The sequence below is a fragment of the Crinia signifera genome, chromosome 4 (genome assembly GCF_055691185.1).
Source record: "Crinia signifera chromosome 4, ASM5569118v1, whole genome shotgun sequence".
In the NCBI taxonomy this organism is placed as follows: Eukaryota; Metazoa; Chordata; class Amphibia; order Anura; family Myobatrachidae; genus Crinia; species Crinia signifera.
The window spans coordinates 157,362,630-157,375,444 of NC_139220.1; the positions used below are offsets into that span (position 1 = coordinate 157,362,630).

The 12,815-nt window shown below is 42.0% G+C and overlaps 1 protein-coding gene across 1 annotated transcript in view; it reads right to left on the minus strand.

Moving 5' to 3' along the window:
- Positions 1-2,172: 2,172 nt before the first annotated feature.
- The window catches only part of IQUB (IQ motif and ubiquitin domain containing), a 39,812-nt gene continuing 29,169 nt past the window's right edge, over positions 2,173-12,815 (minus strand). The window contains exons 10-13 of the mRNA XM_083179684.1: positions 7,798-7,974; positions 5,859-6,107; positions 3,977-4,162; positions 2,173-2,642 (exon numbers count right to left, since the gene is read on the minus strand). Of these exons, the coding sequence (XP_083035810.1) occupies positions 2,469-2,642; positions 3,977-4,162; positions 5,859-6,107; positions 7,798-7,974 (786 nt within the window). The 3' untranslated portion in view covers positions 2,173-2,468. The remainder of the gene's footprint in view (positions 2,643-3,976; positions 4,163-5,858; positions 6,108-7,797; positions 7,975-12,815) is intronic.

Consider the following 12,815-nt stretch of genomic DNA (forward strand, 5'->3'; position numbering starts at 1 on the left):
GTGTGGGAATGTGATATAGAGTGGGAAGGTAGTGCCGTAATATTTGTAGTACTGAATGTCACCAGTACGGTACTGATTACACTACCTCTAATGGCACACAATAGGCCTTCCCTAAATGTCAGCTCCACGCCCATGAGTAACTAATCTGGCACTGGGTGTGTGGGATGTGCTGGAGATGGTGCAGTGGCAAGTGATGGTCCATAATCCATTTGACTGGAATCAGCCGGCGGGGGGTATTGTGCGGGATGTGCTCAGGGGGTGTAACCTGTAACTTGGTCAGACAAAAAAAAAATGTGATTATACTGGAGTGTCCAAGGAGTGCACTGGACAAGAGTCCTGGCAGCTAATTCAAGTTCTGGCTGAGAAAGTGACAAAAAAATGAATATGTTTTATGTGAGAGGCTGCATAGGGAAATCTATAGGAAGGGGATGCCTGCTGTAAGTGACTTATACTTTTTTTTTTCACACCGAGCAGCAAATTAACGGGTTAAAAATTTCAATCCGGTAATTTGCTGAATAATGGGGCCTACACACATAGCGATATACAGGCATTTTCTATGTGTTCTCACTAGTTCGCTTAGAAAATGCCCCTACATCACGCTGTGTGTAGGGGCGATAGCATCGTTGTCATCTGGCGATTAATATGCAGCATGCTTTCCGGTGAGAACATTGGCTCTGACAGATCGCTTGTGCTAAGCGATCAGGCTCAAGCGTTCTGAGCGATCTATCATCATTCAGAACGCTTCTGCATGACTAGGTGTGTAGGCCCCTTAACACTGATATTTCTTTGGTGTGAAAAGGTCAATTTGGGTTGAAAATCCCATGTCACCTACACTACTCTTCTCCAGGGTCAGCGACCAGGGATTTAAGACCCAGGTTGACCCTTTCACACCAAAGAAATACCTGTGTTGTTCAGCAAATTACCGGGTAATTTGCCGCTTGGTGTGAAAGGGGGTCAGAATGCACCCGGCAAAATGATGCTGGGTAATTGCCAGGTTGCAGGTACTGTATGAAAGGGGTATTATACGATGTTATAGGGAAGAGAGAACAAGCTGGTAAGCAGGTGGGGGCATTGTTTCTAGGATTTCTGTTTATTATTTTTACAATCAAATTAATAAGCCATTTTTTCCTGAGCTAAAGCATTGTTTTGACCCAACAACTTAAAAAAAAAAGGGATAGTTCGATAATTATTTTGTCTTAAGGGTGCCTTGAAAAAGTCATGGAGATCCAAAGGGTGCCCCGGACTGAAAAAGTTTGGGAACCACTGGACTAGATAAATGTCTGTATTTGTTCCTATGATGCCTCACTAAAAGCTATTCCCAAAGCAGGGTTCAGTTTTTATCTGTGGGTCCCTTAATGGTGGCTTAATGGAGGATGCTTGCCTCCTGCCTTAGGATGTATGGGGCATAGCCATAAGGTATAGCCCCACCGCTAGCAGGCTGTCTCCAACTGAACTCTCTCTATGCTTTGGGAATACCTTTTAGCGAGGCATCATAGGAATGGACACGGACATTCATCTAGTCCATTTTTGGACATACACACAAGTATACGGTACCGTATGGACTAGGTTTTTTTTGCCCCCAATTTCTTTACATTTTTTTACAATAGCAATATTGTTCTAGATTTTATCTCATGTGTTTTTTGAATATGTCATTTAATTAAATTCAATTTGATATTCTCAATATACTGTAGGTGCTATAACACCTGATTTAGTGCAGTTATTCTCTTATGTTTTTTTTAATGTAAGCCTAAAAGGGTCATTTAGGTTAGCGCGAGGTATCGCCACATGGCCTTACATGCTTGCCAACTCCTTACCAGACTTCCCAGCAGCTAGGTCACTTTGCAGGATGTATCATATGCAATCCCATTCACTGTTCCAGGATGCAATGTATCCTTGTGGCAGCAATGACAAAATCAGCATCCGATGTGCACAAGAATATGCAGCGGATCAGAATTGGAAGTAAATGATATAATATGACACTTACCTCACAATTTTTCAGCCCGATGGGTCATAATTGTGGGTAAAAGGGCCATATTATACTAATGTATAGGGGCCTTTAGGGTTAGACTTCTGGGGGGTGGAGAAGGTTAGAGTTCTTCTGCAAGGAGGGGGGGGGGATAGGGTCAGAGGGGTAGGTAGGGGGAGAGGGTTAGGTTACTTATGGAGCCCCAGTCAGGATTTTTCATATTGGGAAGCCGGGTCAGTCTTTTGATCTTTGGCATTCCCACTGCCGGAATATTGTATGTATCCCCTTTAGATGAGCTTTCTACTTTATACTACCACTATATACATGCAAACTAGTTTATTTCTTCAGATACTGATGTGTGTCAAAACAATGTTGAAGAGGTTTATTTAAAATTTGAATGACAATCCTTATAGTTTATTCATTAATAAATGGCTCAGTAATGATAGAATAAAAGCACAGAACAGAATATGATGAACATACTGAACTCAGTAGGGAAAATAATCTAGATTTGGAAAGTGGATGCAATAGGTTTACTAATAACCAGATCATTAACTGTAGACATCTGATGTGATTTCTCCTGTTGAAGAAATGGGGCCATCTCAGGAATCTGGGAAAAATAGTTCTTGGCAAGAGTATGCCTGTGCTTGATCTTCCGAATAAAAACAATGCCATAAGCCTGAATAGGAAAAGACAAAAATAAACAAGAATTTTGAATCATGTATACAGTATTTTCCAAGCTAAGTATGCGCCCCCTCATTTCAAAAGATAATTGTAATTTAAATGCCACTAATCATAAATGACCAAAAACAATACAACAATGAGAATGAAAAATGGGCATGATATATTGGCTTGAATTATATCACAGCTTTTTACTGTGAGGTGCCATAATTATCTGTAGAAAGGGTGCAGTACTGCGAAGTATACCGTATATATATACAAAAAAGAACCAATTTAAATTGTATACAAGATTTAGATTGTATACAAGCTTAAACAAAATATAAACCTAAAATAATTTATCACTAACAACATAGATCATATAAGTGTCCATGCCTGAATGTAGATTGGCCCCTACAGGAATTTGTCCGCATGCAGGAAGTATCACAATCATGTTCTGTGATAACAGCGTTTGATATTCAACAAACAGTATAGTTTTACCTGAAATACAGTATGTCTAGTATTTGTTACTATTTTATATTCAAATATTTTGGAATCACGGCACCCAGGAGTATCAGAAAAAAATTTTGTGGCACCCATAGGCCAAAAGTTTATTATTGAGTACTTTAAAAAAATAGTTATATATAAAATTAAATAAATTGTGTTTATATCTGAACCTTAGTTATGTTGTGAGTATTCAGTATTCACTCCGGTTTGTTCACATATTTTATGATGGAAGCCACAAGCAGAGTTTCCCTATTACACTGACCATAAATAAAATTAACTGGTCCTGGACCACCATACCAGGGCACCCCTGCAAGTGCTCTGAGGCACCCCAGGGTGCCGCGGCACACAGTTTGGAAACCATTGGGTTATGGAATTCGTTTTAGTAAATTTGCACATCACTTAATCACTGATTATTGAATTTTTGGCCGTGGGGTATGTGCCCCTGAGCTGGTGTCTCTGGAGCTTTTTGAGAGGCAGGTAGAGAATGCTGCCTTCCCACTCAGATTGTGTGTAATCCACAATCAGTATGGCCTTGGAGCATCATTCTCTACCTGTCTCTGAGCGGGCAGCCAGAGGCAGGTGGCCTAGTGGTATCTACCAATAACAGTGTTGACATTCTCTCACTGTTAGGAAATGTTGCAGGACCGCAGAAGGGGTAAGTTATTATTCCTTTTTTTATTCTCCATAAATAGGTACAATGCTCTGCGCAGAGCCTACAATGCTGTTAAGATGGCTATACATACAATAATAGCTAAATATAATAAGCTGGAGTTCTGATAGCATTGAAAAAACTAATGTGTAAAAAATACAATACAAAAATGAAATCTAAATATGGCCAATAATCATTACCTGTTCAGCATTAGCAAGTTTTAAATGAGCAGCTGCCTCATCTTTTGTCAAGAGAATACAATTCCATGGAGACCATTCGTAGTATTTGTCCCACCTTATCATGACCAGATCATAGAGGTCATCACAGGCACTGAGTGCAGAGTGAGCAGCCCAGATATTGTCCACAAGGTATTGAAGATCCTCTTGCTATAATAAAAGATTAAAAATACAGTGAAAAAGTGAGTGAAAAAAATGTGTAGCCCAGTCATATCATGTGAAGGTCCTGGACATGGAAATAGAAAACATTTTCATGTGTCCCATCTACCTACTTTCACAAATGAAAACAAATGGATTGGAACTTAAACAAGGATTAATGCAGGGTTAAAATAATTTAATTTGCCTATGATAGATGTAATTAGTGTGTTGGACACTAAAGCCCAACACACTAATTACAGGTCATGTTTGATATAATTAAGGTACCATATAACTGTAGTATAGACACCCAATTTAAACTTTTAAACAATTTAGTAGGCACATTCTAGTAAATTGGCAGGGTAATGAATCATGTGAAGTATATTTGTTTATAACTCTTCATGAAGAATACATATCAGCAGGTTGGTTACGAAGTATGTCTAGAATGGTTGGGGGAAGACATCTTGTGGTCAGTAATATTAATAATTTCCTCCTGTACCTCACAGAGGTTTTCTGGAAAAGTAGACATGTTTGGGTACTGTATTAAGTGGTAATATGTGCAGCCAAACATTACGTGGCAGATCACATTGAACTGACATCTTTCCTCATCTTTCCTCTCACATACTGTACATTAGTAACATTTATGTATGTGAGGGGAACCAACTCTTACCGATATGGATTGGATTTCTCATGGTATTATTAACTACACTACCTCCATTTTACATAATGACCCAGTTCGAAGTTTGATTATGTCACAAAATATGTGTTTCATCGGCGGGATTACATATCCAAGACAGAAATATAACTTAATGTTACAAGTTTTGGATCTTTCAGCTGTCTATGTAAATGGTCACATGACTTTCTGCGTCTTCCTTGACGTCAATGTATTGGTTCTTTTGAAGTGAAATAAGGATGTTGTAATAGTACATTGTTATCTAATTGATTTCCAAGTTTAAAATCTATAAAGTGTCAGATACCTGTAGAAAGTTAATACATAATGACCATTGTAAAGTTTAACTATGACTTAGCGAAACATAATGTAAAAGTTTAACAATACTGTAACTAAAGAAAAACTGTCTGCGTAAAAGAGACATTGAATGATAAAATGGATACAGTTATTTGTAAAATATATTTTAACATAGGAAAATATACCTATTGAAGGTCATGTAATGTCTTTTTACAGTACTACTACTATTAATAACATTGGGGCAGATGTATGAAGTGTTGTTATAGGGGAGAAGGGGTATCAGCACAAATTATTTGCGCTGACCATTCCGCCCCCTGCCGCTATCCACTTCTACATTCGCAGGGTGGTGAAGCCCAATCCCCACAACAAAGACAGCACTATCCCTGTTGCTGGCTCCGGGCTGCGCTGGAGATCTCCCGTGAGAAGCGAGGTCTCACGTCTGCACAGCACAGCCAGCAGGGAGGGAAGGAGACAGCGCGTCAGCTGCTCAAGGGGACGTCGCCGGTGGGGGGAGTTTGCGCTCCACCGCTTCAGCAGACAAGATGTTAATACATCTTATTGATGTCCCTTCCTGCTTCGCCTCATTAATGAGGCAAAGCAGGAAGTGCTATAGCTGCGCGATAAGTATACATCTGGCTTGGTGTTACTAATTTTCGTTTATTATAAAATTGTCAAACAAATACACTATGGAAGAACCCAAAATCTACCCTTGGTATGTGTTGTGTAAGAAAGATATACTATTACCTGGAGAAAGAACGCAATTTTAGCATCATCACCATAATCGGTTTCAGACTTTTTCAGCTGTTTCAATAATAGTCTATATTTCGAGAATTCTTCTCTCAGACGGGCTTCATTATCTACCTTGGAACATTTCCGGCACCTGCCAACTGTGCGAGCGTTGGCAGACAGAGAAAATTCAGTTGAAGGTAGATAGCTTTCACAACAGGGACAGAAATATATATTTTTGCGGAGAACTGCAGAGTCTTGAGGAACCTGATAAAAGACAATTACAATAATTTGCCTATGTTATAGTTATACCAATTGTAAAGTGCACTTGCAATGTGCTGCGCTATATAAGAAACTGATAATAAATAATTAATACTAGTGGGTAGTCCAAATGAATACACAATGTCTGAATGCTTAATTGATGTACAACATAAGGCAAACTGGCCACAGAACGATTCTATGTGCAAAGAGAGATTACAAGTACACCGCATTTCATAGGAGGAACCACAAATACTGATTAGGAGAAGACGTTACACATTATTATGTTGATATCTTATAGCACAATCATGATTTTAAGTTTTTCTAAAACTCAGCAAAGGTGTCATATGAATCACTGTTCTCTGGCTAGTCCACAAAATTGGCCAGCAGCTGGCAGACACAGAGAATACAGAGGGCAGGCTCAGACAGATGAGTATATTCTGAGCCATATGCTCATCTGATAAGCACATGGTCCATCTGATAAGATGAAGAGGTATCACGCAGGTAAAAATACAATCTACACACAGACAGGGCCCTGGTAGTACAAAACCGATGCAAACACTACTATGAACTAGACTGTGATGCTATAAGCTTGGAGAATGCCTCCAAGCCTAAACTCCACTTCTTACCTGGAGTGGAGTGGGGGCAGGGAGGCATGTTCTTCCATTGGTAATGTGACAAGCACAGAGGCAACTAAAGTTCAGCATCATTACAGAGCCACCCAGCAGTTGATAGGCTACATTACCACTGCCTGTAACAACATCCTGATTGCGCCATTGATTAAGCTCAGTCCCCACCATAAAATCAGATGTCTCCAGAATACGGACAGGAGAACAGCAATGAGGTAAGGGAACCCCCCCCCCCCCCCCATCCCACACACACATGCATCTGCATGTGTTGTGTGGGGAGGGGGCAGTTAGTGGTCCTTCTGTCACTCGCACAGGCATGTGGGAATGGGGGCAATACCAGCAGCTCTCAGAGCACTGGCCATGACCCCGCAGTGATGAAAACAGGGCGTGCAAGAGTCCGGCTAACCGGTGTTTCAATGCTGGAAGGTATGCAGCTGCCCATTTTATTCTTATTTAGGACTATTTCAGGGGTTCTGGGGGTGTTTCATCGAGTCAACCTTATGATCCATACCCAACCTTGGCACCATGGGCGCCTGCCCAGATCTACAGAAAGGTAGCAATGCTAGCCACTGTGCTCAGTGAAATATAATTTCATATACCACTTTTATTTTACTTTAGAACTAGAATTAAATCATTTTAATAACTTTATAGTAAGGCTCGCATTAAGTACATACAATTTTAAATGATTGCTATTGTTTAATATTTCTGCAATCATCTTAAATACATATATGTTCATGGGGCCGGCCCACATACCCAAGGGAGCGCCTATAAAACGCTGGGCATTCCCATGGCTCAGCGTCGCCATCCCTCACTCCCTGACGAGTGAGCAACTTGCCGTGACCATTTGCAGTCCGGGTTTGCACATGCGCAAACCCCGAACATCGGGGCATGGGCCGAATTCGGATCACTATGAATAATCTAGAATCAGCCCTTGTGTGCAGACCGGAACAGGCTATAGTAAAATGCCAACACATTTTTTATGAATTACAATGTGTTTTTAGTTTAAAATTATCATTGCAGATTTTAAATGGAAAATACATTTAATAGTTAATAACTGGAATAAGTATTACCTTGAGCAATCTGGAAACTTCAGGGTTAAAAGTGGGGATCTTTATGTATTGCAGGAAAAGAGTTGATATTCTTTTTCGTAGGCCATCTAGGTTGCAATTTTTTACCCCGCGCATTAAAAGGTCAGCTTCTCTGTCAATCAGTTCTACAATCTCCTGGGTTAATTTGCAATCATGTTCCTGAAAATTAGTTATTAAATGACAACATGGTGAAAAGTAAATAAAGTTAATAAATAAATAAAGTTATAAAAATATACAGAAAAATAATGATAGCAAGATCTCCAATACTGAAATATTTCCCAGAAGATTTGCACTCTCACTGCTAGCAGGGGTGTTTTCATGCTAGAGACCCAAATTCTGAGGCTATAGATTATAAGCTTGCGAGCAGGGCCTCCATGTCGGTTTGTGTCTACCCAGTTTGTTTAATCACTGTTGTTTCCATTTGTAAAGTGCAACGGAATATGCTGCGTTATATAAGAAACTGTAAATAGTGAAAATAAATAAAGCCCCATATACACTTGGCAATCCCAGCTAACACTGATATTGACGGTGGTGGGAACCCGGTGGGGACCCGGCATCTGCAAAAACATATACACTTGCCAATTGCGGGGGGGGGGGGGGGGGGGGGAATCTACCAATGGTCCACATTTTCCAAATCACCTAGCTGGTGCACAGCTGTAGTCATTACTGTCACATTTTTTAAACATTCTGCATTCATTCCTACTATAGATCCACAGGTTGCCTGATAAACATGAGCTGTTGGATAGATCTTGAGGACAGGTTTGGCCTAGTAGGGGGTGGGTAACCTCAGGCCCGGGGGCTGTATGCGGCCCCTGTGGCTGGTCTGAGTGGCCCTCCCACCTGCCCCGCGGCTTTGCCAGGAGTCAGGTACAGGGGAATCTCAGAGAGGACGGTAGTTCTTGCGAGATTCCTCTTAATCAACAGCAGCCAGAGACTGTCAGTCCTATTCAGCGGCAGCCGCCGGAGCGTGGGGCTGCTGCAGCAGGACGATTTGTAAGAGAATTGTTTACATATGGCCCCCGAAGGATTTTTTCACCATACAAACGGCCCTTGGCACAAAAAAGGTTCCCCACCCCTGGCCTAGTGTGTACAGGGCTTAACAGTACTAATCTTCTGGGTATATTATTGTATGTAACTAGCCTAGTACTAGTGTCAGTGGGGTCACCATGGGGGTGCCAGGTTCACAACCATCGGTCACACTATTGAAACTCTTATCAGCCCCAAGCTAGGTGCCAATTTTCTGTCTGTGTGAGGCCTCCAGTGTGAGTGGAGCTCTACCATGTGCTTAGCATCAGTATATAACTGAGCTGCCACTGCCTGCCAGAGAGAAAGAGGTGCGGAAATGTGGTTATAACTTATATATTATCAGAGCCGCCAAGAGAAATCCTATATATCCAAAGAGCGACGTCCTTTCTTCCGACAAAACAGATATAGAGGGTATGTTACCACTGACAAATCCTCAGATAACTTCTCTTCTAATAGTGATGCCGAACCTGAACAACGCCGCGGCCGCGGCAGAGGTGGCAGAGGGAGAAGGCAACCGACTGGCCCTTTAGGGGTAACCACCCGCCTGAGGAACATCGAAGGCGGCGTCGCTATACCCGACGAGGGAGGCAGTGGCAGAGGCAGGGCAGCTGGAAAGAAGCCACCCATACCGACAAGAGCCTAGTAGTAAATCTTTCATCTTATACATTATCCAGCGATGAACATCGTCTACTTACTAAAGGCTTGTCCTTCGTCCCTTCGGTTCGAATGGACCCGCTTATCTGGCAATCCGAACAACAAGTCCTGCACCGCCAATTGAAACTTAAGGAATACTTCTCAAAGATTCCTACCAGTGCCGACACGGTTGTCGACACGATTCCTCTTCAACTACGTCAACTTTTGCCCCGCTCTAACTTCGACCCCCTATCATCAAACCCTTCTATAAAGACTTTCATGCGTCTACTTGGCTCTCAAGTTGATAAAGAACTCTCAACTAAGCCCATTCAACACTCCAACCTTTCAGGAGCTGAACGTCTAACCCTGAGAAAGTTGGCTGATAACCAAGATTTAATTTTTCGACCAGCAGACAAAGGGGGAGCCCTTGTCGTGATGGACTTTGTCAAATACAAGGCCGAACTGGACTTACAACTGTCAGACCAGCTAACGTACCAACTTTTGCCAAGAGATCCCACTTCTGTGTACCAGAAGCAATTACAAAGCTTGTTACTATCTGCGGTACTGGCCAAACAAATTGATCAATCCCTTTGTGATGCTCTGATCCCCAAGTTCCCCATGGTTCCTGTTATTTACAGTATTCCAAAAATCCACAAATCCCTGGTTGACCCTCCTGGCCGCCCAATCATTGCAGCCCGCCACTCCCTATCCCAACTTGCATCAGTATTTATTGATGCAATTCTACAACCGTACATCATCCGTCACCCCCGTTATCTTCTGGACACTACTACATTGTTACAAATAGTACGTGACTTACCTGTCCTGGAGGGTGAAATATGGTTAATAACGCTTGATGTAAAAAGCTTGTATACAGTCATACCACATCAAGCAGGTTTACTGGCTGTTGAAAAGTTTTTGGCTGCCCAGAGTGATTATATTGGCCCCCCGATTGATTTTCTGATTTCTTTGTTGCAGTTTATTCTGACTAAGAATTATTTTGTGCACGATGGCAAATTCTGGCTTCAAACGAACGGCTGTTCGATGGGTTCTAATACTGCTCCAGCATATGCTAACATTTATATGTTTTTAATCGAACAGGAGCTATTTTTTGATGTTCCACGATTGAATGCCAGAATTTTGCTATATCGGCGCTTCATTGATGACTTGCTGATTGTATGGTCCGGCCCTATTGATGATTTCATACAGCATATCAATTTGCATAATTCAAGTGACAGTCCTGTCAAATTAACCATCACATGTGACCAACATAGCATTAATTTTCTTGATGTTGCTTTGAAATTAAATAACGGTCAAATTGAGACAGGGCTCTTTCAAAAAGAGACAGACCGTAACAATCTGTTACATGGCAACAGTGCACATCCCTCTAGTCTCATCAGAGGATTGCCATACTCCCAGATCATCCGTATTAAGCGGATAGTATCTGACCCGGTCGAAGCTGAGTCACAAATTGATGCCTTGTTACAACGATTTTTTGAGAGGGGATACAAATGGCAGGACCTTTTGGCAGCACGCCAAAGGGCTTCTAATATTACTAGGGAACAATTACTTGCCCCTAAACCCCTTAAAGAAGTACCTCAGATCATTCCGTGGGTGACCACATATTCCTCAGCCAGCCACATTGTGAATAAAACTTCAAAAAAACTCTGGCCCATTGTACAGAGTGATAAAGACATCAACATTCCTAATACCCGTTTGTTGGCATGTTACCAACGGGCACCTAATCTTCGTGACATGTTGGTAAAAACCGACATTACCAAATTTAATCAACCCCCTAAACCAGCTCCTAGGGGATGTATCCGTTGTACATGTACAGTCTGTACATGCATGATACCCGGCAACGTGTTTTACCACCCACAACAGGGCACTAAATTTATGATTCGCCATACCTTGAGCTGTGAGTCACGGTTCGTGGTATATCAATTAATTTGCCCCTGCGGCCTCTCATACATAGGCAAAACGGAAAGAACCTTTAAAGAGCGCATAACAACTCATAGATCCACTATTAGACAAGCTCTCGCAGGAGGCAAATGTGACCAACCTGTCCCTAAACATTTTGTGGCGTTCAAACATTCGTTGCCTTCTTTAAGGTACCGAATGATTGATCATGTTCCTTTGAACCTGAGAGGTGGAAACCGTGGTTTGTTACTATTGAAATGTGAAACCAGGTGGATCCACCGCCTTGATACCCTGGCCCCAAAGGGGTTAAATGAGCACCTGGGCATCAGCTGTCTTGCCAGGAAGCTATAATAATGATTTTCTTAACATTAAGAAATTCCTCCCTTTTTACTTTAAGACATATTTGTCTAATGCGCACAATGTTAATATACTTAGTACTATTCATTAATGCTGCTGGTCCAAATTTGCTATTTGTTCATGCGCTTTATTACTTACAAAAAGTCAGAGTAATTGTTTTCCCTATTTGCTTATTATGTGAAACGATGCACAAGTGACATGGTTTATAATAGCGATTAGAGCAAGTACTCAGCATGAGCCTGCATATCATTGTTCTGTTTGTATTCGTTTTGTTGTCTAGTGTTCCCATGGTGATGGTAGCACGATCCACCAGCAGGATGACGTCATCCCTAAGCGCCCACTGTGTGGGAGGCGGGGAGTCACGCTGTCCTAACTGCACAGAGGTGAATAAAGGTATGTTCCTGTCATGTATTATGTTAGCCTGATGAAAATGTCGCAATAAAGACATTGAAACGTTGCCTTTAAACCGCTTCATGTCCTGTTAATTTGCGGGGAGTGCCGCACCTCCAAACTACTGTATATATATATATATATATATATATATATATATATATTAGTGGTGGGCAACGATTAAAATTTGTAATCGCGATTAATCGCACGAAATTTTTGCGATTAACTGCGATTAATCGCACTGATAGGCACATACGTGCTGCTTACCTAAAATCTTGCTGCCAGAGGTTCCGTGCTCGTTGCCAGGTGGGATTATATGCGTGTTGCTAAGGGGGATTGCATGCATGTTGCCATAGTGGGTTCCCTGCTTGTTGCCAGGGGAGGGTTACTTGCTTGTTGCCAGGGGAGGGTTACTTGCTTGTTGCCAGGGAGGTTTACTTGCTCGTTGCCAGGGAGGTTTCATGCTCGTTGCCAGGTAAGGGGTTTCTTGCTCGTTGCCAGGGGGTGTTTTCTTGCTCCATGCCAGTGGGGTTAACTTGCTCCATGCCAGGGGTTGCAGGTCCACAGCGCTCCCGGAATCCGCACTTCCGGGTAGAGCTGTGTGTGCACTCTGAACTTCCCTGACAGACGCTAGTGGTAAAGGAGCACCTCTAGCGTCTCTCTACTACACAGCGGTG